This window comes from Plecotus auritus (genome assembly GCF_963455305.1).
Source record: "Plecotus auritus genome assembly, chromosome: 3".
Classification (NCBI taxonomy): Eukaryota; Metazoa; Chordata; class Mammalia; order Chiroptera; family Vespertilionidae; genus Plecotus; species Plecotus auritus.
Window position 1 is genome coordinate 27,780,017 of NC_137772.1, and position 26,093 is coordinate 27,806,109.

A 26,093-nucleotide genomic window follows, 5' to 3' on the forward strand; every position below is an offset into this window, starting at 1 on the left:
TCATCCTTAGAAAGGCAAAAGTTTCCATTTTTGCATTTAGTGTGTTATCTACTAGAGCAGGAATTGGCAAGCTTTTTCTGTAGCGTCAGTAAATGTGTTAGACTTTGTGGACCATGTGGACCATTAAGCTGCAGCTGCTTAATTCCGTCATTGTGGCACGAAAGCTACCAGAATCGACATATAAACAAATGAGTGTGTGTGTTCCAGGAAAACGTCGTTTATAAGAACAGGTGTCAGGCTGTGTTTGGCCTGTGATCATAGTTTGCAGACCCTTATACTGGATATGAGGTAGTTATACTCCAATAACAGGAGAGTGACAGGTGAGTGCTGGCTCAGGGAAACCATTCTGGCATCTTTGGATCCCCAAGGTTAAGTGCAGGGCTCTGGAGAATATTTTTGGAGTGGACATTGTGGGAAAAGTGTGGAAATTCAAATTTGTGGGTGCTCCATGTGATCTTACTTCATCCTCAGAGGGGCTTCGTGAAGTATGGAAATTGTTGCTCCCATTTTTCAGATGTCAGACTGAAACTCAGAGAGATTAAGTAACCAGTGTTCAAAGTCACAGAATAAACACTGGGGCCAGATATTGAACTCAGGTCTGACAGGCTTGTAGAGCCAGAATGTTCATGCACTGCTCACGGTCCCTCTCAAGGCTTGGGAAAGACAAGATGGCTGCCTTTGAAAGGGCGCCTTTGCTACCAGTGTGAGAGGGCGAAGCGATGTCAGGTCTTCGTGTAAGGTCTGTACAGTGATGAGGCTTCGTCAGAGACTTCCACCACTACCGCTCCGTAACTCAAGAAAAGGGTGGGTGGGGACTGAACGGGGGCATGGATTCTCTTTAGTCATCGAAGACGTGATAATTCTAGGGTGTAGGTGAAGAGTTGAGGTGACATTGGGTGGGAGTGGGACTTTAAAGAAGCAAATCCAAGTGGAGCGCATTATTTGGGGATATGAGGAAGTGCTGGGATTCCCCATGGTACTGCTCTGAGCACAGAAGGAAGAACACAGTATTTCCACTGTGTTTGTATGAATTTGGAGAGTCCTTGGATCTGAACTTTACAGATTTTATTTCAGAGATCCATTTTATCGATTTATTGTAAGTCTCAATGTTTCTAAAGCTTGGTTCACTTTCCATAATGCCAGAATACCTCCTTTGTCTTTTTTAAGGTGAGGATGAATGTTGGAGTAGAAAGAACTTTAAACTCCTTGGTAGGTGTAAGCGATGACAGTACCTTGAACATGAGTGGTGAATTCTGGCCCCAGGCAGGAGTGAGTTTTGAGGTAGAAAGGGTGGATTCCACAGTCCAGGGCCGGTTTCTGAGCTCACCCTGATGAGAGGCCGTGGGGGACCTTTGTTTCTGCAGGGGTGTCTTGGTTCTGGGCAGCATAGGGCAGTGGCTGTGGTGCAGGGTGGGCAGGAAGCTTCGTCCTTACATGCAGCCTTCCTCTCCCCAGGGATGGTGGTCTGAAGAGGGAGAAGGTGAAGGATGCTTTCAAAGAGGAGCAGCAGAAGCTGTACAGCAAGATGATCGTTGGGAACCACGAGGACAGGAGCCGGTCTTGAGCCCACACCTCGCGCTGGCCGGAGCCACCGTGCCCGAATCCTGGCACTCCTGATGGGAGCCAGCTGGAGTCTTTGCCGCCGCCCCCACTGCTGCATTCCTTCCAGACTCGGGTCTTCGGGCTGCTCTGGATCCTGGCACCAGCTGCTTCAGAGCCGCAAGGCCCCAGGCTTGCCCTCTGAAGCGAGTGCTACTGGGTGTTGCCACCCAGGAGGAGAGGCCTTCTTGTTTCTTTTACACTTAAGTCCATTGGAGGAATGAATGCCATTAAAGTCAGCCCTCCACCTGTGCACACGCAGGGCTGAGTGATGGGGAAGATTCGGCCACATTCCCATGCTGGGCCGGTAGGACACCCACATGCCAGGGACGTGGCTGGGGGAAGGGCCACCCACTCGTGAGGAGAGGCACTGCAAGGCAGTGTGGCCAGCCAGCCCCAACATCGCCCCAGCCTTGGGGCTTTGCCGACTTGATAAAAGAAAACTGTTGTCTGCAGGGGCTTTCAGCAAAATGAAGTTTTAAATTCTCATGCAATCACCAAAGGGCATGGGAATAGGCAAGGTGGACCAGTGACTAGTGTGTGGTGGGAACCAAGAGTCATTTCACGTTCAAACTCCAGTGCTCACCCCAAACTCCCATGTGACTTGCTCTTTGTTAACACGTGCCTCAGTTTTCCCATCTGTAACCTGGATCGGGAGGGGAGGGGTGGTGATACCTACCTCACAGGGTTGTTTTGGGGATTGAAGTGCTACTGTGCGTGAAGGATAATGGAGCTCAGTGTTACAAGTCCAGGGCCCTGAGATGTGGCAGGACAAGGGCAGAGCTTGGTGCTGCTGCCCAGGCTTCAGAGTTGTTTTGTGAGTAAATAAAATTGTCTTTGACGGTGAATGAATAGAGGGGATTTTCCCTTCATTCTTTCTCCCCTAGATGTAACCCTAAGCAACACGTTTCTTTAACAAAGTTACAGAACCCGGAACCCAGAGCTGGCGGGTGTAAGCTTGACTTCTGGTCTGAGGAATAGCATTGTTCAACGGCTTCTGCTGCTGCTCTTTGAAAGCATATCAGATGTTTGTTTGCATTTCTCCCTGGTTAACTTAGAATTCCCAGCAGGGATGGAGATGTGGAGTTCTGCACAGATGGTGCCCTGGGATTAGAGGTGTGTGATGGGGGCACGTTGAGTCGAGGTGGGCGAGAGAGTGCAGGATGGCAGGGGCAGTCTGTAAGGGCAGGGGAAAGCCATGAGGAAATACAGGGCCAGGCAGGAGCGGCGGCCTGGAAGAGGCAGTGAGGGGCAGGACTGGCTATGGGTGTGTGTGCACCATGGGCTGCCACCCAGCCAGAGGGAAGCAGCAGGCTTCATGGCCCCCTGCGTCCACCTGCAGGCACTGAAGGCAGATCCAGAGCCAAACCACCCTCAGCTTCCAGGTCAAGGGTCTCCCAGTGTCCAATCCCTCAGAAGAGAGCTGCCTCACCTCTACCATTTATCCTCTCCCCCACTTCCCTTCACTCCGCGTGGCCCAGTCACCACACCTCTCGGGATTTTGCACCAGCCATGGTAAGTGTCACCTCTCCCAAGTCCACCTCCAGCCTGCAATTTGGGGATGTGGGAATGAAGCCCCGCCCCTGAGGCTCGTGAATCAATAGCACTTTGCCTGCCTGACCTGAGTGTAACTCGCCCTAACCACTGCCTAACCTCTTTGCCCCATTTCCTCTTACCTGCTACCCAGTGAAACATTTTATTCTTAAATAAAAACACTATTAACGACTGCAAGAACAGCCTTATGAACTGCTTTACAAAGTATTCAAGAGTAAACGGATTATCAGCCTTTATAAGAGGTGATATTTACAGTGTTTTCAAGCTGTCTGGAATGATCTTTAAAAATGGATCTTGGAGATGAAGGTCCCTTTTTAAATTCCCTTTTTTTAAAAAAAAGCCTGCTGATTAGTACATTTATTTTATAGTTCTCATAGGTATTTAATATTTTACCTCTATTTTCCTCACATTCTTTTCAACAAACTGCTGATGACAAAGTATTGCAGGAACCTGGTGTAGAATCACTACTATGTCAAGAAATAATTTGTGGAGACTGAAAAATGATTACTTCTCTCTTTTACTAAGTGGGGAGAAGAGAGATGAATTACACCGTACCCCCCACAACAGATCTCTAAAAGTTTAATTTAGTACTTGTTACAAGCATGCAGATACATCAGACTGCTCCATCATTCTAATTGGGGACCCTGCAGGCCCCAAGTTCTCCATAAGTCAAAATACTTGGTTTGGGATAATGGAGTTGGTCTTGTGTGGTAAAACTTCATTGTACTCAGGGATAAAACAGAGAAGCATATAAAATACAAAATACGCTCGCTCTTGTGATCCCAGCACTCTCTTAGAGTAAAACCAAGTGTGGCATTCATGAGTGTCGTGAGCACCAGGAGCTTCCAATCCCACTTCCAAATCTGTGACATCTCCTTGGCTGTGTGGACTGGATTTCCCTGACTGCTCCTTCACCCATAACTAAAGCCCTTTCCACCTCTGCAATTTCTGTAATTTTTAAACCCATAGTTCAAACTTTGGCTTTAAGTTCTGCAGTCACCTGGGTTCAGAACTAAGAGAAGTCAGTTTAAAACCATTTGCTTCCTCCAAAACAACTCCACTAGCGGGTGTCCCACTGCGAAGGAGAGTCCCCAACCTTGTTGGTGACTGGGCCTAGGTGAGTTTGATGACAGATCTTGGAAAGACTTTTTTCACTCGAGATTTTTTACCCCAGCCAGCTAGAGAAGGAACTTTCTAAAAAAGGGTAGTAAAATTCCCCTGCCAGAGGAAGCTCACTAGAAAGCTGTGGGCCGGGCCGGGCCAGAGCTCAGCCAGGCTAAGCTTGATGGAGCAGTTTGAGATGACATTCTTGTTATTTCCCTCTTTTACTAAGTGAGGAGAGGAGATACGAATTATATCCTACAGTTGGAATTATATCCAACTTCGGAACTTGATTCTTGACTGTGTCAGACCCCATTCCCTGTTGCTGCTCTTCAGAGGTGATACAAGGTTTGGTGTGAGGTGGTGGGGAGTGCTGCACAGAGCCCTGAGTGCCCAGCCCAGCGACGAGGCCTCGGGCACGTCTTGTCTCTGCCCTCCACAGCAGCACCTACCAATGGTGGGACTATACATTCAGTCATTGAGGTTTTGGAATTGACCAAAACCTCAGTGGTCAGGAAGAGTGTCTCCCACGGTCCCTGATGCATGGGAGTCCCTGAGTCATAGGTCCCATCTGTGCACTGCGCGTCCAGGGTGGCCAGCCTCGGTTTCTCTGGCCGCACTCGCCTGTGTGGCCTGGGACACCGGCTGGAAGGGCAGCTGCATGCACACTGACTCTTGGACACGTTAAGAGACCACCATCCCTCCATCCATCTTCCACCGCACCAACACTCCCGCTCCCCCCAGTCAATATGTCTCTCTCCGATGGGAAAGTTAATAAATTTTGCTCTAGATTAAAAGTATTGATCATTTCATTTGTAAACGATAAATAAAAAGGGGGAACTTTTCATTGCACCAAGGGTAGCGTCTGGTGTATTTGGCTGGTGGAATTGCGCTAGCTGTCGGGGGGTGGGCTGCTCATATGCATTCTGGCTGGCCAGCTGCATTGATTTCCTATTAGTCTCCCAGCACCACCCAGTAACACATCATTTCAGTACCGGCTATTAATGGTCTTTTGATAAATAATCACTTGTAAGTCAATAAATTTTTATTAAACAGTGTGGCTCTTTGATTTATTAAAATCCGACCGTGTTTGTCTGGGAGAAAAGGGATGCTGAATTGAAGTGGAGGTTTTCATACATCTTCCTGACGCCGAGCAGTCACCGCACACTCCAGAGAAAAACAATTGCATTTTAACAGAAACAAAACAGCCGAGTTTGGAACTTGGACCCAGGGAAACTTTATCTCCGTCAGTCCCAGTCCGAAGCTTACTCTATGGGGAGCAGCAGGCCCGAGGGCGCCGTGTCAAGAACTTTGTGTTTGCTTCTGAGAATGGTGAGGTCCCCGGGCTGGGCCCCGCCCCTCAGTTGCCTTCTGGGTAGCACAGACCCTGCCTGTCCACCGGCCCCCCTGGCCCCCCTGGCCCCCTGGCTGAGAGGTGCACCTCGGTGATGGTGCCTTTGGCAAACAGACATTTAAGATTCATGAGTCAAGTGAGACTGCAGGTCCTGTTAGCATCCTGATCAAAGACGTGGCAGGAAATGCTCTGAGACGGACTGTGTTTTGGTCCGTGGAAATTTGTATGGATTATTTTAACAAGTGAGCCAATAGCTGAAGATTGGACATCTTTTTTGAGGTGGTCATTGGCCTAAAGTTGGCTGTAAAGGTTTTAACATCTTTTCATTGAGACAAATATGGCCCCAAACATGAATATAGAGTGGCCCAACCCATGAATACAGAAGCAGAACTCCCAGAGGGAAGTCTGAGAAAGGAAACAAACCTGGCTGTGAAAAAGGTTTTTATTAAAACAAACATTAATTGGAACGCCTCATCCTTGGCCCTGCCCTGATTCCAGCCAATGCCGATGACTTCCCTTCATATTCAGTGTGATAGGTGTTCACAGAGGGCTTTCAAAAGGGGAATTGCTGGTGAGTTCAGCTCGGGCCTCGATGTCCAGCATTTTATGTTATTAAATGTTTAAATCACATTTATAAATGTTTTTATAACAATGTTTTAAACCTGCTGCAAGGTTTCTGTGCTACTGCTTGGGGTCCTTTTCTGTCCTGGTCTTAGGGGTGAAAGCTGTCACATCAGGGGACCTTGAAGGAGACCAGGAAGCTGGAGAGAAGAAAACAAAGTGTGACTGTGCCCAGCAGGTGTGCATTTACATAGGGGTTTTCCCTCCGAGGCCCACTCTGTCCCAGTGCAGGGATTGGTCAAGGACCAGCTTCTTTTCCAAGGAGCTCTGAGGCTTGGGCCCCACCCCCACCTAGGGTGGCACAGGGGTGTGCCCAGGTAGGGAGGCCACAGGACAGCACAGCTTTCTAAAATGAGTCACACTAGATCTGCACTTTACACATGCAAAACTCAAGTCCACTTTCAAGGTTAAACGAGAGACTTGTGAAGCGTTTCACTTGGGGCGTCACCCCCTAGCCTTTGTTAATTCCCCTTCACGTCATTTCCCCTGCTTTGTTGTTAGGGCTTTGGCAGGAAAGTTGGGATCATGTTTGTTTCTTGCGCTCCATGAGTTTACTTCCGGTGATTTTGAGTCCAGTACAGGAAACTACAGGAAAGGAGTGACTTGCTGTGCAGCTTTCATAATAGCGAGGGGAGTGAGGTTGGCACAAGGAGTTACAGGGGCATTTGGGCCATCACCCAACAGGTACCTGCATCTCCTGTAGGTATAGCCCAGCTGCAGGAGGCCGAGGCAAGGTGGGGTTGAGAGGCTGTCTCCCTTGGGAGTCAGGGTGGAGACCTGAAGCTTCCAGAAGACGACCTGGTGATGCTAGAGAGCTACAACTACTTCCTTCTGTTCACCCCACGGCTCCCAGAAGGCATTCTCATTGCATTTGAACCCCTCCACATATTGCAGACTCAGCTCCGAATGGCTGGAAATGGGCCAGGAGAAGGTTAGCGGGTGCCTTATCCCATCCAGATCTAGGCCAAGGTGTTCTCCGGCTCACCTTGCTTCCTCCCACCCTGCTTGCAGGGTCTCAACGGACACTTGCCTCCCTAGCTTGAGGAGCAGCTCTACAGGAGTGGCCGGGGGAGGTGCCCAGCATTTGGGGTCCCTGGTTCTTGCTGCTGAGGCAGTGGGCTCGGGGAAGGGCTGCTTGCACTCAGATTGATCCACCAGCTGTGATTTGTCATTTCTCCAAGGCAGGCGCTGTTTTCTCTTGCTTCAGGAGGCCCCTTCGACACCTGCTTTATTTTTCTTCCTGCGCTGACGTGACGGGAGACAGGTGTTAAACTACTTAATCACTTTAAAATTGTTTTAATTTTCTGTTTTTTATTGATCTCTCCAGCACCAATTAATCAACTCACTGGACCAGGCAGTTAGTACATTAAAAATTGTCAGGGAGGCCGTGCATCTTGCAAAATGTCTAAAAAATATTCGGCTAGCAAATTTCGTTTTTCTTTGGCATGCAACAGTCCTTGGCCCACAGAGCTCCCACGTGGAAAGGGCCTCTGGGTCTGAAGCGATCCAGGCTTAGTCAAGGTACAGGCGGGGCTCTGGCCAGAGGGGCTTCCTGTGGGGAAAACAGGCAGGTGCCCTTCTCATCGCTGATCTCCACCTTTCCTTCCGCTGTGTTCTCTGCTTCCCGAAGAGCGCTGGGTCTCCTTTGCCCGAGAGTGTTGGGGATTTTGGAGGAAGGGTGTGCTTGCTCTGGGCCACGTGTCCTGCCCCCGCCAGGACAGGACTTCATAGCCTGTGACTGCCCTCGCACGCAGGCCAGATTTCCTCTCCCAGGACATCGGCACTTTTGACTCATCCTTCTGTTGCTGCAAAGCCACCTCCCTCGGTTGGAGGCCTGCTCTACCTGATAACTCTGCTGGCAGGTGGCTGTGTGTGTGCCATGCCACCTCGTCCCTGGCACCGGGTGATGAGCCTGAAGCCCTTCCATGGAAGGTTCTTGGCCACCCCATCCCCATGGCCACCCATCCTATGCTGCTGTTATCACTCCCCTTGAAAATGATTAACTTCTTGGCTGTACTTTCTGAATTAACGAAAACACAGACAGAATAACCAGGGGCTTCCTTAGCATTATTCAGGCATGGAAATTTGTTTCCCAGTGTTCCCATTTTTGCCTAATTTTCTATCACTTTCTAAAAGCAAGCCCCTTATTTTTTCTGTAGCAAATTAAATACCAAGCAGCTGGTCTGCCTGGTCTGGCTGTCTGTCCCTTCCCAGTGGGTCCCAGCCTCCCAAACATCTCTCCCCACCTCGCCCTTCTTCCTTCAGCCCTTAGTGCAGACATGACGGAGGGAGGCTTCTTTTATCCTCCTCCCCGCAACCATACAGGTTTCCCCAGAGACCTCAGACACCGGCCCTTTAGAATCAGGGCCTGCAGCCCCCGATTGGAGGAGGAGGCCCGGATTGTAGGGCAGCCAGGGGCAGGCAGGTCAGCCCCTGCAGCCTGGCTGGACTCACCTGTGCCCAGCCCCCAGCCCCACCCGCTCTGTATTAATTGGTATAAGATTGGGCTAGGATGTATAATCTGGTATTGATTTTCTCTCTGGACGCCACAGCTTTATTTGCTCACATCTGCCTTGTGTTTAATTGGTGCTTTGCTCTGGAAACGAGAGATCTTATCAGCTGGTTGGGTTTCTTTTCTTGGGACACACAGGCACGCACACACCCTCACGCTCCGAGTTAGCCGGCCCAGCCCTGCCTCTCCCCCGCCCTCCCACCAGGAGGCATTCCTGCTGGGTGGAGGGGAGGAGAATGCCTCTGATGGGCTTTCTCAGCAACTTCCTGTCTTTACACTTGACCTCACGTGCCCCTGGCTGATCCTTCCTGGCGTGGAAGTGTGTGGCTGTGGAGTCACACTGGGTTCAAATCCTCCTCCTCCCTGGGTATGGCCTTGCAGCTAACCTCTGGAATGGTTCTGCATTGCAGTGTCATCTTTCTCTGACAAAAAGGCAGCATACTTGCTTCGTGGGATTTTTAGAGAACATCTGTCAGTCATCACACCTGGTGCCTGGCAGTTAGTGGGTGGGTGCGTGCTAAACAGCAGCTTGGTCAGTAACAGCTTCCCCTTCAGCCTGTGCAGCCGTGCGTGGCCTGCTGTGTGAGAGATCATGGCCACGTGTGCCGGAAAGGAAAAGGAGTCCCCCGTCACCTCTGTGTGACCGAGTCGGGTGGGAGAGCATGTCTCCCAGGGCTCACGGTCCAATGAGCATCTCTGACCTGAGGTCCTGAGGTCACCTCTCACCTTTTTTGAGGCCCGATGACTCTTGTCCTCTCCCTGCAGTAGGGAGCTCCTCTCAGCAGGGCCCCTTGTCACCTGGCCCCCTTCCCCAGCACAGCCCCAGGCCTGCCCCTGTATTGGAGTGTGGGGTTGGGGAGTTGGGAGCTGGAGGGGGTGGGGTATTTTCTCTCCTCTAATTATGGCTCCACCTTTGGGCTGGTCTGCCCTGGGCTTTCTGTAGCAAAGCCGGGGGCGCTGCAAAGGCCAGAGGTAAACACTAGTTTCCTATTGACACAGCATTCATTCTCTCGCCTGGACGGATGAATGTGCTCTCACTCACTTTACCAAGATTAATGATATTTGTTTGCCTGCACAGAGAGGCCTAGTGAGTCGCTTTTGAATGCGTGCCCTCTGGCTGCGGGGAAAGAGGCAGGCAAATGCTCTACATGCAAGAGGACGGGCCTCCTCCCCACTTCCAAGCTCATTGTCCCTGCTCAGGCGAGGGCACCTTCCCCCGGAAGAAACAGGAGGGAAGAAATATTTAGCAGAACGTGAGCTATTTGTGTCTGTCCCAGGGGGTTATTACTGACAAGGACACCTCTGCAGACCTGCACAGGGGGGCCTGGAGGTCAGCCAGCTCCTCCCCCTGTCAGTCACCTGAAGCTCTCTTCCCATCTGTGCAGTCGGGGTCTTCGCCCCATGTGCACCCAAGGCTGTTGCCAAAGGAGGGCCAGTCTTTGGTTCATTGCTCTACACCAGAGGTGGGGAACATTCGGCCTGAGGATCATATAAGGCCCATGAAATCATTTGGTCTGGCTTTGCCAAGGCATTAGGGGTGAGTTAATGAAATGTTTGACCACATATAGCAGGCTAATTTTTAAGGTGATAATTTTGTATGGCCTGGGAATGATGTTATAAATATCCAAATGGCCCTGGGCAGAAAAAAGGTTCCCCACTAAGGAGTGACAGAGTATTAAAGGGGACGGGTCGGGCTTCTGAGGTGGGCACTGGCAGAGGAGCATCAGGAAAGAGGTGCCAGGGCTGGGGTTGCTCCAGCCCGAGGCTCCTCCAAAGCCCAGGACTGTCATGGTCTCCTGGGGGCGGGGGGATAGACCAGGCCATCTCCTGTAAGGCAGCCGGAGTCGGTAGACCCTCCATGGAGAGCCTACCAAGACTCAGAACCAATGAACACTGGGGATGGGAGGAATTGTTTGTTTAATCCAGTCCCTTTCTGTCACAAAGGGTGGGCCACTGCAGCCTGGCCTTCTGAGCGGAGTGCAGAGCTTGGGAGTGAAGAGAGAGAAAGGGTAGCAGGACCCAGCTCTCAGGTCATGGTTGCAAGGTGGGAAACACTGGGAGACTCTAACCCAGGGTAGCTCCCTTCCCCCATATGTCCCCCAGTTGGACTCCCCGGCAGGGACAGCCTATAAGCAAGCAACAGGGATTTTATTTTTCTCTCTGTGTGTTTTTTAACACAGTTAAAAAAATTATTTTCTTGCCCAGCTGGCATGGTTGAGCGTCAAGCTATGAACCAGGAGGTCATGGGTCTATTCCCGGTCAGGGCACATGCCTGGGTTACGGGCTCCATCCCCAGGGGTGGACGTGGAGGAGGCAGCCGATCAATGATTCTCTCTCATCAGTGATGTTTCTATCTCTCTCTTCCTCTCCCTTCCTCTCTGTAATCAATAAATATATCTTTTTAAAAATTATTTTCTTACTTTATTAGTGTTCTTTCTGTTATAAAGTATAGAAACCCAACAATTAAGACAAAAAGGTATTATCGTCTCCTGAAAAGGCTGGAGTAGATCAGGCCTGGCTGTATTCCGGCCTGAAACAATAATACCAATTCAATCCTGCTTTCCCTCCCTCTCTCAGATCTATTTTTCTTCCCATTGGCTTTCTTCTCAGGCAGGTGCCCCTCACAGAAGCAAGGTGGCTGCAGCAGCCAAAAAGAACTCCAGGTAGAAATGTAAGGGAAGTGCTACTGAGAGCAACTTAGGTCCTTGGCTCATTGGCTGGAATTGAGCCTGGCATCCCTGAACTAACCCATCACATAACCAGAGAGGTGGCATTCTCACTGATTGGCCTAGGACTGTGTCACTCATCTACGCCTGGATTTGGGGGTGGGATCAGCCTGCTCACAGTGGATCAATCAAACATGGCAGGAGGGTTGTTTCTCCTTAGGAAAGTCCCGGTGGCATTACCAGAAGAAGGCCAGGATCAGTGCGAGGCAAGCCCAGACCACAGAAGCACACTGCACCATTTTACTCCTCCCAGGGTAGAAGCTGCCATCCACTGGGCAATGTTATCCTGCAGCACAGACCCTCTGCCCTGGTTTCCTGGGCATGTGATGGTCCCAGCCAAAGCAGTACCAGACCTGCGAGCCCACCGTTGCATTCTTTTCCAGGACGTAATGGCAGTGGTTTAGCAAATTCCTTAGAGCAGGGTCTCTCCCAATAGCCCTTGGAAGTGTGGTTATGTTAGACCTCCCCACAAGCATCACAGACACGGGGCTGATGCCAAGTGGCATGGGAAACCTCAAGGGTCCTGCCATCCTCCCTCTTTCTTTGGGAAGAAGACCAGACCTTTGCAGCTTTGTTTCACCCCTGCTGCCTGCCTTCCCTGACGTTTTGAATCTTTGTCACCTGGGGAAGAAGGAAAAGCTACATAACTCAGTGAAGGTCTTTATGAACAACTCCAGGGTTTAAATTTGAGTTGGGCTTCTCAAGTGTGTGTGTGTGTGTGTGTGTGTGTGTGTGTGTGTGTGTGTGTTCCTCACTGTTTGGAAAACTTGCCCACTCCCCATGCTCTGGGGCACTAGTTAACCAGGCACATTCCAGGGCCACACCCTGCCCAACTGAACCGAATAGCTGGAAGGGCCCTGGGAATCTATATGTTTAAGTCCTACCATCAGGCGAGCTTGGGAAACTGCCTAAATGAGTATCTGGCTGTGGTATGTCTGCTCCATCCAGGGGTACTGTCCATCGATTATAAAGCAGCAGAAAGCACACCAAGAAAAATGATGTTTACTGCAGTCGTGCATTACAACACATAGATTAGCGTGTCTTTAATTAGTGAACTTTATCTGGTCCTCTTGTGCCCTCTGCAGCTTTCAGGTCTTTCTACACCTGGGGAGTAGACACAGCCCTGGACTTAGAGCTGGAAGACAAGGAGTTTTGACCTTGGACAGGAGTCCTCAGCACTCCAAGCCTCAGTTTCCTCTTATGCACACTGGGGATGAAACCTGATGCCCAGTCCATCTGAGGATCAAATGGAATAACGTCCATGGAAGTAGATAGAGTGTCATAGTGAGCACAGTATTTTGTCACATGGGGGTTTGGTCATTGCTTTTCACTCAAATGCCATAAGTTCTTAATTTCAGGTGGTGTCGAGACAGTGATTCTTACGGATGAAAGTTGCCTACATCCTAGTGCTCCTTATATGTTAAAGGATGTAATGCTTTTGATGAGATAAGGTATTATGTGCATCACTCGTGAACTGCATTTTTGTTAAGGTACATTGCCATTAATTAAACTCTCTCTTATTCGTAACCACTGCCTGCTGTGTGTTTTCTGTTCCCTGTGAAGACATTTCTCATGGCACTAATAGCATTGTGTTCACTTTCTTTCTTGTCAGCCTGTCTCCTTCTAGACTCTGAGTAGCAGGGCGCCAGGGAGCTCGTTCTGTGTCTGTATCCCCAGCAACGAGCACAGTGCCAATCAAAAAGCAGACTTCCCATTGATTGCATGGATTTTAATTTATAACACATATGATCCTAATTTTCTTTTTAAATAGTTCACAGCCCAGACTTACTTCAAATGGGCCCTCTCTCTTTCCCTTTTGTGGTGATTAAGAGTGGAAGCTCTAGCCGAAACCGGTTTGGCTCAGTGGATAGAGCGTTGGCCTGCGGACTGGAAGGTCCCGGGTTCGATTCCGGTCAAGGGCATGTACCTTGGTTGCGGGCACATCCCCAGTGGGAGGTGTGCAGGAGGCAGCTGATCGATGTTTCTCTCTCATCGATGTTTCTGACTCTCTATCCCTCTCCCTTCCTCTGTGTAGAATATCAATAAAATATATTTAAAAAAAAGAAAAGAGTGGAAGCTCTAGAGTCAGTCAGACTGGGTTAAGCTGTGTGACCTAAGGCAAGTTACATAGCTTCTGTGTCCCAGTGTCCTTGGCTATAAAATGGGTATAATAATAGTCTTGTTTCCTGTGGGTTTTTGAAAATTAAATGAGCTAAGTCAAGTCCCTAGAACAGTGGTCAGCAAACTGTGGCTCGCGGTTTGCCACTCTGTTGACTAATGAGTTTGCCGACCACTGCCCTAGAACATTAGCAGGAAGTAACAGCAGGCATGGCAGTAGATGTGGTCATTGCAATGGCAGTGTGGTGATAGGACAGGGCACAGGCTGTGAAACTGAGCAGAATCACCACTGACTGCCCCTGGACCTGGGGTACAGCAGTTCACTTCTCTGCTTCGCAGCCTCTTCATCTGGAACATGGGGCTCTTGGAAGATAAATGAATGGACATGAATAGAGCAGTTAGGAGTCCCTTTCTTAGAAGGCACCAGAGTCTTCCCTGCACTGTGGACCTCCTGCATTATAGGGAGCAAACCAATGCCCTTTGGTATCTTGACCTGATGCTGGGTGGATCCTGTTGGAGCTCTGGGCCCTGGGGACAAGGTGACCACAGGGAATCCCATGGCCTCTGCCTCTCAAATGATGGAAATCCATTTCACGCAGGTTTATATGAGACTAGAGTCCCAGTGCATGAAATTCGTGCACTGGGGGGGGGGGGGGTTGTCCCTCAGCCCAGCCTGCACCCTCTCCAATCTGGGACCCCTTGGGGGATGTCCGACTGCCGGTTTAATGGGGCCTAAACTGGCAGTCGGACATCCATCCCTCTCACAATCTGGGACTGCTGGCTCCTGACCGCTCACCTGCCTGCCTGCCTGATTGCCCCTAACCACTTCTGCCTGCCAGCCTGATCACCCCCTAACCACTCCCCTGCCAGCCTGATCAACGCCTAACTGCTCCCCTGCCGGCCGGATTGCCACCAACTGCCCTCCCCTGCCGGCCCAATATCCCCCAACTGCCCTCCCCTGTTGGCCCGGTCTCCCCCAACTGCCCTCCCCTGCAGACCTGATCACCCACAATTGCCCTCTCCTGTCGGCCATCTTGTGGTGGCCATCTTGTGACCACATGGGGGTGGCCATCTTGTGCGAGGGTGTGACGGTCAATTTGCATATTACCTCTTTATTATATAGAATTCCTCCATAAACTCCCAACCCAACCTCTGACCAAGTTGAAATGACATGATCCAACAGCAGATTTTGATCTGGTACTATTTTGTTTATCTGAGCATCATCAGGTGGTGAACTGTTCTAAGCAAAATAATTTCCCAATGAAAATCCTTCTAAGATATGCTCTTCTGGCCATCTTATGCAGAAGGCATAAGTGGTTACGAATAAGAGAGAATTTAATTAATGGCAATGTACCTTAACAAAAATGGAGTTCACGAGTGATGCACATAATACCTTATCTCATCAAAAGCATTACATCCTTTAACATATAAGGAACACTAGGATGTAGGCAACTTTCATCCGTAAGAATCATATTTCTGAAGGCTCTGGGGCATCGTTATGAACATGAACCACAGTGATGTCCTCAAAGGCCTCTGACCTAAGCTGGGTTTTCGGTCCTATTACCAAATGCCCACAGATGCCTGAGCTTCTGCAATTCCTCTTGCCACTTGTTGCCTGTTGCTAGGAGTCCGTTTGGACTCCTGTGCCTTGGCTCTGGGCCTCTCTGAATCTAGTCTTGTACCCGAGGCAGCTCCAGCTTGCCTGGAAAAGCAGTGTGTGCATGCCCTGTAGCAGCTACTTTCTTGTCCTCCGAGATTTTCCCCTTCACCATCAGGTTCCAACGGTGTTATACACGGTCACAAATGCTAGGAATCTACTTACACCCATCTACAGCCGTCCAGGAATATTTTACTGAGCACCTGATTTGGGCCAGGCTCTGTGCTTTGAGAAGAGGAGTGTTATCTGGACACATTCACCCAGTCACACACTTACAAACTTCTCACACTGCTGTGTGCATATAAACTGCCAGGCATCTTGCTAAAATGCAGCTTCTGATCCCGAGGGTCTCAGACAGAGCCTGAGTGTCTGCATTTCTAACAAGTTCCCAGCTGAGGCCATCGCTGCTGGTGCTGCTGGTCCATGCGTTTGAGTATCACGGTGTTAGCTGGACGCACACACTCAGATGTCCTTAGGGGCCAGGAAGGTGACTTAATGTCGAAACCCAAGCATGTGGAATTGTCAGGGAAATGGTGGGGATCGCTCACTGGACTAGGATATCGCCATTCTGACCCACTGTCATTTTCTACCTTCACCCCCGTCCTGCTGGGGACATGTCCCACGTCCTTCTAACATTGGGAACCATAAGTGTGAGGGCTGTGGGATGAGGCAGGATCTGGGCCTGTCTGTCGGAGCCTCCTGGCTGCCTGTCAGAGCAGGACTCCGTGGCTGTGGGAGCACAGGACTTAATTCCTTCCCCTTGTCTCAGCCCTGAAAAGTTTGTGATGTGGTAGCAGAGAAGTTGCAAGAAGCATGAATATCTTAAAAGTTTATTTTTTAACTCATCATGTGTAAGGAGTCTCTTTCATGACCAGACATAAACAATGGGTGGGTGTGGGTTTATGGCTTATGATTTCTCTATGATGGAAGAAGTGAGATAGTCTTTTTGCTTCCATTGATTTTATTGTTTTAGAGAGAGAGTGGAAGGGAGAGAGAGAGAAAAAAAAGAGAGAGAGAAGAAACATCAATGTGAGAGACACATCAATTGGTTGCTTCCTGCATGACAGGGACGGAGACTAAACCTGCAACCAGGTATGTGCCCTTACAGGGAATCAAACCTGAGATCCTTCAGTGTGAGAGCCAACACTTTAATCACTGAGCCACACCAACCAGGGCAGAAATGAGATAGCCTCTGTTCTTTAGCAACATACACACATATATTCACACATACATATACACATGCACATGCACGCACACACACGAATGTGAACATCTGCAGAGAACAAGGCATTCCAAATTACCCGCAGGAGTCTGGGCCATTCACCTTGGGCTCTTCTCTTCCTTCACACTCTGACTCTAGCCTCCTGATGAGGCCTGAGCAAGATATGAGCACAGCGGTCCCTGTGCCCAGGACAGCAGTGAGGGAGGAGCGACGCTGGGAAGGCTAGAGTCCTGGAGCCACAGGGTCCAGTGGCAGGTGTCCCAGAGCCTTGATTGGAGGAGTTTTTGTTTAGCTCAGCAAACATATCCCAGGAAAATACTTCCCCCAGGCTTGACTTAATACTGACTCCATAGGACTTGAATCAGACATGCAAGAATTATAGTCATAACAGAGCAGTTAGGATTACAATATGCTTACGACAAAGGCAAACACGCACAGTTTTTTGGTCACTGGCTTTCTCTCCATACCTGCTTGATGCCTTTGCATGCCTGGCTCCCCAAGATTTCAGAGGTGTTTGTCCCCCCAGGCTGCTGCCCCTTCTGCTGGGTGGGGCCACAGGGCCCCTATCAGGACACCCCTGTTGGTGGAGGGCTCCTCAATACTTTGTGACCAGGAGCACACAGATGGTGCTCGATTCTTAGAAGCTGCCTTCTTATATCCTTCCCCCTTTATGCGGTGAGACTCCACATGGGGCGATCATTGCATATTGAGGGTTAGAGCTTAAAAGCAATCTCTATTTTCTTGTCATCCTATGCTGTCTTCTGGGTTCATCAGGCTGGTGCCTCAGTTTCTTGGCTGGGGTCTTCCTCCCACCTTCCAGCTGAGCTGACTCCACCGACCAGATTCACCTGCCCGCAGGCCCAAGGGACAGGCTGAAGGACTAGCTGGGACAGCTAAGAAGGCAGGCTGCTCACTGCTACTTGGGCCTTGGTGTTTGCAGAGATCATGAAGGTGGAAGGGCCCTGAAAGCACTTCTCATTCTAGCCTTTCATTTTGCAGAAAAGGCTGCCCCTTGCGGTGGGGCAAACAGGTGTGAGAGCCTTAAAGTCAACTTGCCCCATTTCTGTGACTTGGTTCAGGTTCTTTCTGAGACTCAGTTTTCTCATCTATGCAACGAGGGTAACTTCCTAGGTTTCTTGTGGGGTCAAGTGGGGTAATCTAGGCCTTCATCCTGGGAGAAATTAGCAGGTGTTCAGGTAATGTCAGTACTTTTATTTTCTCCCCTATTCTCTTTTCTATGTGGTACCTAGTTCCCCAAACAGATAATTTCCGCCACTAGGCTATGAATTCCTGGAGGTCAGGGACCCCCATAAACTCAGATTTCTCAGCACCTAGGACAGTGCCTGGCGTATACCAATGAGATTTCAAGTTGACCAATTTCATGCAAAGCTCTGGGACTCCCAGAGCACTGATATTCCCCCTGGGAGAGAGGCCTGCCCTCTGGGAGGGCCCCTCGGGGCTGGCATGCCTGGGACACCACAACCAGTTTCACAGAAGCATAGGAGCCACGGGGAGGTTTCTGGAACTTTTATTTTTACTCTTTATTTATATATATATAGATATTTATTTATTTATTTTAGAGAGAGAGAGGAAGGGGGGAGGAGAGAGAGAAGGAAAGAAACATCGATGTGAAACATCCATCAATCAGTTGCCTCCCGCACGTGCCCCCACCCGGGATTGAACCCACAACCTGGGTATGTACCCTGACCAGGAATTGAACCTGCCACCTCTTGATATACAGGACGATGCTCCAACCAACTGAGCCACACCGACCAGAGCTTTACTCTTTATTTTCTAAAAGCCAATGATATTGGGCACATGCTTGGTCCCTGTTGGGCTGCATTCATCTGGTCAGCCCCACTTGCCTCCCCGCCCTCTTCCACCTGCCGGTAGCAAACCACCACCCTGGGATGAAAAACACCACCCTGCTGGCCAGTGTCCTTCCCCCCCCCGCCCCCCGGGCCCCAGCATCAGCTCCAGTGCCAGGCTCAGGGGGTCCAAGAAAAGGACAGGCCGTGGGTCCCCTGCAAGCCCGGATGCACCTTCTCTGCAGCCTCGGCCTCTCCCTTCCTGGGTGAGCACCCAATGCTGAGGTTCCTGCCAGCCCTACTGTCCCTCCCCTCTTTCTGGGTGGTTCTTGCATCAGAGCCCAGGAAAGCCAGGTGAGTGGCTCTGGGGTGTGGCATCAGCTGCTGGGGCTCTCTCGTCTTTCCTCTGCCCCTGCCTACCACCTCCTTCGTTCCCAGCTGTGGGCCTTCTCGTCTCTTCCAGTCTGGGGGAATCGCCATCGAGGGCAAAGAGGAGAAAGGCGGCCAGGCCTGTTCCCTCCAGGGGAGTGATCCTTGATTTGGGGTTTCACGGTGTTTCTTCTTCCCTGGGACCCGCCTCCCCTCCCTGAGGTGGCTTTCCTCCAGCCTGGGTTATGTGTTTGCCTCTGGCCCCTCAAGTGCCAAGGTCTGAGGAGGGTACCATCCTAGACATGCCATCGTTTCTTCCCGGTCAGCCAGCATCTGCCCTGGGCCCAGACCCTGGTTTCTCAACTCCCGGAGCAGAAGGGAGCCGCTTGCGCGGGGCCAGCTGCCTTCCTGGGGGAAGTCCCACAGCTGGATCACGGTGGTATGTCTGGGATCCCACAGCCAGTTTCCCGGTTGTAGAGTCTGGTCATTTTTATCTACCTGTGCACTTAGGAATCTGCAGAGCTGGCAGGGCAAGGCCTGGGCCCCCCAGAGGGGCAAGAGAGGGTGCAGAGAGGGTGCAGGTCTCAGGACCAGTTTGTGGCTCCCTCTTTGCTCCCTCCTCTCTCAGCCAGGCTGGTATTCTCCACCCCATTCTGACCCCTCCTCCTCCTCCTCCCTCTCCATCTCCCCCTCCCTCTTCCTCCGCAGCCCCCCAGGTTAGTGCGGCGCCCGCAGTCCCCCTGCAGCGGGGAGGGGAGGGGGCTGCAGGCGGCCCCCTGAGATGCGGGGCGGGTGGGGCGGGGTCAGACGCTGTGCGCGCCCAGGCTCAGCACCGAGAAGGCGGCGCGGTGCTTGCGGAGCAGCAGCCGGATCTTCTCGTCGTCCGAGTCGGGGTCCAACGGCTTGTTGTACTCGTCGTCCTCGTTCTCCGAGGCCGCGCGGTCCCCGCCCGCGCCCGCGCCGCCAGGGGCCCGGGGCGTGGAGGACGAGGGCTCCAGGGCGCTCTTCTTCCGCCACTTGGTCCTTCGGTTCTGGAACCACACCTGGGACGAGAGACGCTGAGGATCACACACAGCACGCACGGCCCCTTGGCGGAGGGGCTCCACTCGGTGGCAAGTACACGCAGTCCTTATTATTATAGTAAATAAATGGCTTACTGATAGAGTAGGCTGTAATGTTCACACGAGTTTTTTTAAGGGGCAATAAAAAAATAAACATTGTGAGTGCAGCAGCCCTTTAGGCTGAGCTGTCACCCTCCCCGTGGTTTTGGTGGAAGATGCTGCGACAGCGGGGTGGGGAGGGTGTAGCCAGGTGAGGGCATGTCAGTAGGTGCTCAAGAGTCACCCCTTCTTTTAGCTCCACAGTCCCTCACTTAACTTCATTAACAATTTCCCCTTAATTATAAAAATAATATAGTCTCCATGCTTGAGATAGTTGAAGAGTAAAGTACCTAAAGCAGAAAAATACACTGAGTGGCCAGATTACTATGAGCTCTGAACGCATAATAATCTGGCCACTCAGTGTATATCCTATATAATTAAAGGCTAATATGCAAATTGTCCCCTCGACCAGGAGTTCGACCAGCAGGCAGGCCAGCCAACTGCCCATGTCCCCTCCCCCTGGCCAGGCTGGCCGGACCTCACCCATGCACGAATTCATGCACCGGGCCTCTAATATATATACACACACACACACACATATATATATATATATATATATATATATATATATACACACACACACACAAATATACACACACACACACACACACTGAGTGGCCAGATTATTATGCGTTCAGAGATCATAATAATCTGGCCACTCAGTGTATGTAAGAGAGCCACATCGTTCCGTTCCACTTAGATGTGCAGCTTTCTCTCCAGCAGAGTTAATACTGGGCTGGCCAGGAGGCTGCCGAGGTCGGTGCCTGCAAGTCCAGGGCCCTGAGCAGAGCCCAGAACCGTCCTGAGTCCCCACCTTCCCCTGCACTTCCTTTACCCTTAAGCCTGCCGCATGTCTCAGAGCCGGGCAGTCCCAGCACAGCTCAAAGCGTTCTTTGGTGCCCCGGCTCCCACAGTCCCTCGGGAGAGATCTAGCATGGAAGTTACCGAGGAGCCTCAGGAGGAAAAGCCCTAACAGATTTCAGGCTCCCTGGTGCGTATGGGCATGAGCGTGACCCTCACATGGGTCTTCCAGGCTCCCTACATCCCATCCGAACTTTACCAAACGTTGAAGTTTGGTAAACCAAGGCCAGCTTCCTCTGCCGGCTGATAGAACAAGCCTGAATCCAGTCTGAATGTAGCCCGGAGGCTGACTCCTGATCTGGGTCAGAGGCTGCCACCAGCTCTCGAAATTTCCGGCCCAGATGGTGCAGAGGAGAGGAAAGCGTGAGGCTGGAGTCCCACAGATCTGGGTTTGACTCCCATCTCTGCACTTACCCCCTCTCCCCACTCCCTCCCCCCCCCCCCCCCCCCCCCCCCCCGGGTGACCTTGAGTGAGGCTCAGCTCAGACTGTTTTTTATCTGTAAAACGGGTAGTAATACAATCTCAAGGTTGCTGTGAGGGTCAAATGAGCTGCTACAAATAAATCTTTCAAAACTGGGCTCAGTCTTGACAGCCATTTTGTGGTTAAGGTAATTACCTCCATCTCTAGGGTTGGGCGGGCAGGCAGTGCCCAAACAGCAGGAGGCCCCTCGCTGAGAGCTGGGAGAGCAAGGATGCATCCTGTCCTTCACGCTCCTCTCTGCCAGGCAGTCACCTTCTCCCGCACACACTCACCTTGACCTGCGACTCGGTCATCCCTAGGGAGTACGCCAGCCTGGCTCTCTCAGGACCAGCCAAGTACTTGGTCTGCTCAAAGGTCTTCTCCAGGGCAAAGATCTGGTGCCCCGTGAAGGTGGGCCGAGTGTGCTTTTTCTTGTGGATGCTGTCACTCAGGGGGTCAGGGGCTGGCAGGAGGAAGGACAAGTGCGGTGAGCAGGGTGAGTGGGGTGCCTGCCCTGTTTCTCCCGCACCTACAGAGAAGCCACTGAAGTTGGAGGTGGCTGGGTGGGTTATGACACCTCTCCCATGAGCAGCATTCCTGACATCCTGATGATAATGACTGTGACCTCTGCCATGTCCGGACGGGCAGACACCTGTTGGAAAGGCACCTGCCCCAGGTTACAGCTACTTAGAGACAGAGGGGGCTGAGGGCCTGCCATGGACCATACCTGTGTTTAATGTTCTTACTCAGCGATGCTGCCCTCCCCGCTGGGGCAAGAGGAGTTTCCCCTCCATCTCAGGGACACCAAGGAAGGGATTAGGCACCTCCCACCAACAATCCGGGCCGAGTGGCCTGAGAATTCCTCCCCTCCTGACTTCCTTGATCCTATTTTCTAGGTCTCCAGAGACCAGAGCCTTAAGCTCCAAGTTACTGCTCTCCCCTGTCCCTGGAGAGTGTGGACACAGAGGCTCAAGACCTGACCCTCGGCCCCACCAAGGCAGCCTGCTAGGAAGGACCGGGGCCGGAGGGCTGCAGGCCTCAGAATAAGCACAGAGCCCACCTGTCGGGCCTTGTTCAGTGCAGCCTGATGGCCCATGGCCTGCCTCCTCATGCTACCGGTGGGGAAACTCAGGCACAGAAAGGGGAAGAGACCTCTCTCCCTTTGTTAATTCAACCACTGACTTCCTTAGAGGTTTCCTGTGTGTGGATGTGCACCAGGATTGAAGAACAGGAGGGTGGGGAATGTGTGTGTTCGGCGTGGGGAGGAAGATGGAGATGAGAGGGAAGACTGCCTGAAGCCTAAAGCACCCCCCAAACTGGGTTATAAAATATGTTTCAAGAGACGGGATCTTCGCCCCCAGGAACTCGCTGTTCCAGGTTGAGTGAGGGGTGGTCTGTCAGGCAGTGTGGCGCCGGGAGCAGTGCAGCAGAGGGAAGGAGCTGTGTTTCCGGTTTCCTCGACTGGGACCTATTGCAGTGGGCGGCCCTGTGTGCACGCAGGAGTGGAGGCAGGGCCTTCGTGGCATGGGATGGCTCTGGCAGCCACTGTCACCTCCCTGCCCTCCAGGTGAGCCTCACCTGTCTATGCATATCCTGCCCCCTCCTCCAGCCGCTTCTTTGAAAATAGGTTTGGGGATGGGTAGGGGGAGGAGAGCCCCCACCACAGCTACACAGAGCCCGACCTGGCTCAGCAGCTGCCCCTGGGGGCTGGGCAGTTGTCACTGTGCTATTGACATAAACCTTGAGGAAGACGGTAGGAAACAGCCCCCTAGGTCGCAGGTGGGACTGCATGGGGTCACTGCACCCTGTGTCCCTGGATGGAGCCAGGCATGAGTGGGCTGTCTGGGAAGATGATGCTGAGGCAACTGCTCGTCACTGGGGACAGCATTGTCTGCTGTGGATGAAGAAGTGGGGACACGGTTTCTGGGTGGGAGAAGTAAGGTGAGCTGCCAGCTGGACCCTGTGCCGGTGGGTGTGGGCCATGTGGTCTTCCCCAGACCCAGAGACCCCAGGTTCCCTGGGAGGGCAGCCGAGGTGGCAGCCGGTAAGGGTGGGGAGTGGGAGGAAGATGCCCTGTCCAAGCAAGATGGAGGGGAGAATCGTGGAATGTGGAGGGGAGACTTGTGCCCTGCACCCAGCTGAGAGATGGGTCCGGGTGTCTGGGCTTCTGCGTTGGGCTGTCTGATGGCCACTGAGGAGAAGTGGGCTGTGGGGGTGGGCCCACTGTGAGTGTCCCCTTACGACACCTCCCCCCCACCCCCCATCGTACTCACTGTTGCTGCACTGCCGCCCGCCTCGCCAGTCCTGGCCCGTGTCCGCCCAGCAGTTCCGGGTCCGGGTGGGGTACTCGTTCCCAGCCTTGGAAAAATTCCCCACCTGGGGGCCATAGTAGACGCCCTGGGAGCCCAGTCCACCGAAGCCCGCCACGTGGGGGTAGCCGGAGAGCAGGCTGCTGTTCGGCGTGGCCACGGGCCTGCTCAGGATGTCTGTGATGCCGTGCGGGGTCCCGGCGGCCAGCTGCGGGCCCAGCCCCGGGGGGCTGAGCTTGTAGAAGGAGTTCTGCACGGAGTACTGGCACACGGGGGCCTTCATCTCCGAGAACTGAGCCAGCGGCGTGTTGTTCAGCAGGAACGTCCCTTGCAGGTTGGACTCCATGTTCCCTGGGTCAGGGTGAGGGGAGGCAGGAAGCCCAAATCCAGGCTCCTAAACCCTGAGACCCCGAGATCTGGCCCAGAATCCCATGGTAGGTTTGGAGGGTCAAAAGCGGCCCCGGATCCCAACCGCCGTCCTGCCTAAGGCATCGGCCCAGCCGCTGCCCAGGGACTGTCACCCACGTCACCTGCTCGGAAGTCAGGTGCTCCGGGCCAGGTGAGAGCCTCACCCGCACCCCTTCCCTCTCTCCCTGCCAGGCCTGGAGAAAGGCGGTTCCCCACGCCTCAGCTCAGACCCCTCCTCTGCCTCTGAGTCTGGGGACCCTTCATGAGAAGTTTTAAGTTCAGAGAAGCCACATTTCCCTGATAAAGATATGGCCCATTAGAATACAGACCAGAGACTGGCTGAGCCGCGCCAGCTGCGTCGCCATTGGTTGAAATCCACATGGGCCTCACATTGACTTTTCCTAGACAAATTGCACTTTGAAAGATTGACTGTAAAATCAGCCAGTGTGTGTGTGTGTGTGTGTGTGTGTGTGTGTGTGTGTGAATGAGAGAGAGAGAGAGAGAGAGAGAGAGAGAGAGAGAGAGAGAGAGAGCTCTGAAAGCTCTGTTCATTCTCAGAGGGTCCCCCTGCTCCTGGTCCCCAAGTCCAGCATCTAGGAAAAGGTGGGTGGGTGGGGGCCTGGAGGCTCCTGAGGCAGCTGCTGGCTGTCAGTCTCAGTTCTTGCAGCTGCTCTCCTGAAGGCCAGGAGGCCCCGTTCAGGGGTCGCCGTCCTGAGGTGCTCGGTCAGGCCCCTGTGTGCTGATGCCCGAGCCTCTGTGGGAGTGTGCAGCCTGAGCGTGGATGCCTGTTTCCCTCCTCCGTGCTGGGATGGGTAAGTGGGGAGGCTGGGCTTTCGGGAGGGAAATGCGGATCCCTGTGGCTGGCCTGAGAGCCTGGGGGTGGGAGTCTGCAGGCAGAGGGGCAGCTCTGGGCATGCTGGGTGTGTGCTCTTCCTGCCTCTGCCTCTGGGCAGCCTTCCCTGATCACCTCTGTCGTCCCTTCCTCCTCCACTGAGGACCCATGCGTGCCTGTGCTGGGGCAACTGCCATATTCTGCCTGGCTTGGCACCTGGGTTGGGAATCTTTGTTGGCCGAGAAGCTGTTGCTTTAGCAGTGGGTCCCTGTGCCGGGCACTTGGTTGGCGCTCAGTGTATTTTTGATGGATAAAACTAGATTGAATCACAGAGCACCTGCATGCCTTCCCCCCACCCCAATACATTCTTACAACCTACAAGGCTTTTCTGGGGCTCTCATTTTACAAACAGGGAAATAGCAGTGAATAACGTGGGTTATTTCTGTGTGGGGCAGCATCCTTTCTTGAAGTGTTTGTTTTTGTTCATGGAAATCAGCATGCTCCTGGTCTGAACAGGCCAAATGACAGGAAACAGAGTGACTCCTGGACAGGTGGACTTCTGTGCCTCCTCTGCCTGGCCCCCCAAGGCCTTTCCTGACCGGCTGTGGGCTCCTTGGCTCTCACTCCCCACAGGCGTGCTTTGGCAGGTGGGAGGCCAGGAGTGCCCTTTTGCCAGAAGTGGTTTCCAGTGGGAGGCCGAGGACCCAGGAGTCAGGGGGCTCCCTCTCGCTCAGAGCCCGACTCCCCACGCTGCTCACGGTGGAGCTGGTCTCTGAGCCATGCTCTCTCTAGCGTAACTTAGTGCAAGAAAGGCCTCAGAAAGGCTGTGCGTGGAGACTGTTTTTCTGGAAGTTTGGTTTAAAAACAAGAAAAAAGGTTCTAATCCATCTGAGTGGGCTGTGCTACCAAGCTGCTATTCTAGGAAACTTAGTTCCAAATCACAGTGTTGCCCCGAGCCCCACCCGGGCAATTGGACCTGAACTTTTGAAAACCCTCTGGGCCATGCCGTTGCACAGCCCTGGCTGGCCCCGTGGTCTGGGTGGCTATTCTGATGCTGAGAGAGAAGCTTCAGAGCGAGGGCTGGGAGTATTCCTACGAACCTGCCGCTGTGACTTTGTCACCGGCAACGATGGGAACTTCTGAGAAAGAAAAGCTGCAGTGAGTGATTTGGTTCTTATTTAATGTCAGCTTGACAAAGGCATTCATGTTCCGGGATCCCAGGATGACACACAAGCCCTTAATCCAGGGGTCCTCAAACTTTTTAAACAGGGGGCCAGTTCACTGTCCCTCAGACCGTTGGAGGGCCGGACTATAGTTTAAAAAAACAAACTATGAACAAATTCCTATGCGCACTGCGGGCCCGGGACGAGTCGGCTGCTAAGCAGGACAGGCAGCGGCACCTGGCGGGCCGGATAAATGTC

The 26,093-nt window shown here is 52.3% G+C and overlaps 2 protein-coding genes across 2 annotated transcripts in view; one reads left to right on the forward strand and one right to left on the reverse strand.

The window, feature by feature from the left end:
- Positions 1-5,312, forward strand: part of GPAT4 (glycerol-3-phosphate acyltransferase 4) — a 49,775-nt gene extending 44,463 nt beyond the window's left edge. The window contains exon 13 of the mRNA XM_080660917.1: positions 1,456-5,312. Coding sequence (XP_080517043.1) covers positions 1,456-1,564 — 109 coding nt within the window. The 3' untranslated portion in view covers positions 1,565-5,312. The remainder of the gene's footprint in view (positions 1-1,455) is intronic.
- A 14,132-nt stretch (positions 5,313-19,444) lies between these two features.
- Positions 19,445-23,967, reverse strand: NKX6-3 (NK6 homeobox 3; the record flags this gene model as incomplete). The annotated part of the gene is made up of 3 exons (XM_080662593.1): positions 23,397-23,967; positions 21,417-21,586; positions 19,445-19,684 (listed from the first exon to the last, which is right to left on the reverse strand). The coding sequence occupies exons 1-3, from the start codon at positions 23,776-23,778 to the stop codon at positions 19,445-19,447; spliced, it is 792 nt and encodes a 263-aa protein (XP_080518719.1). The 5' UTR covers positions 23,779-23,967.
- Between the last annotated feature and the right edge of the window lie 2,126 nt (positions 23,968-26,093).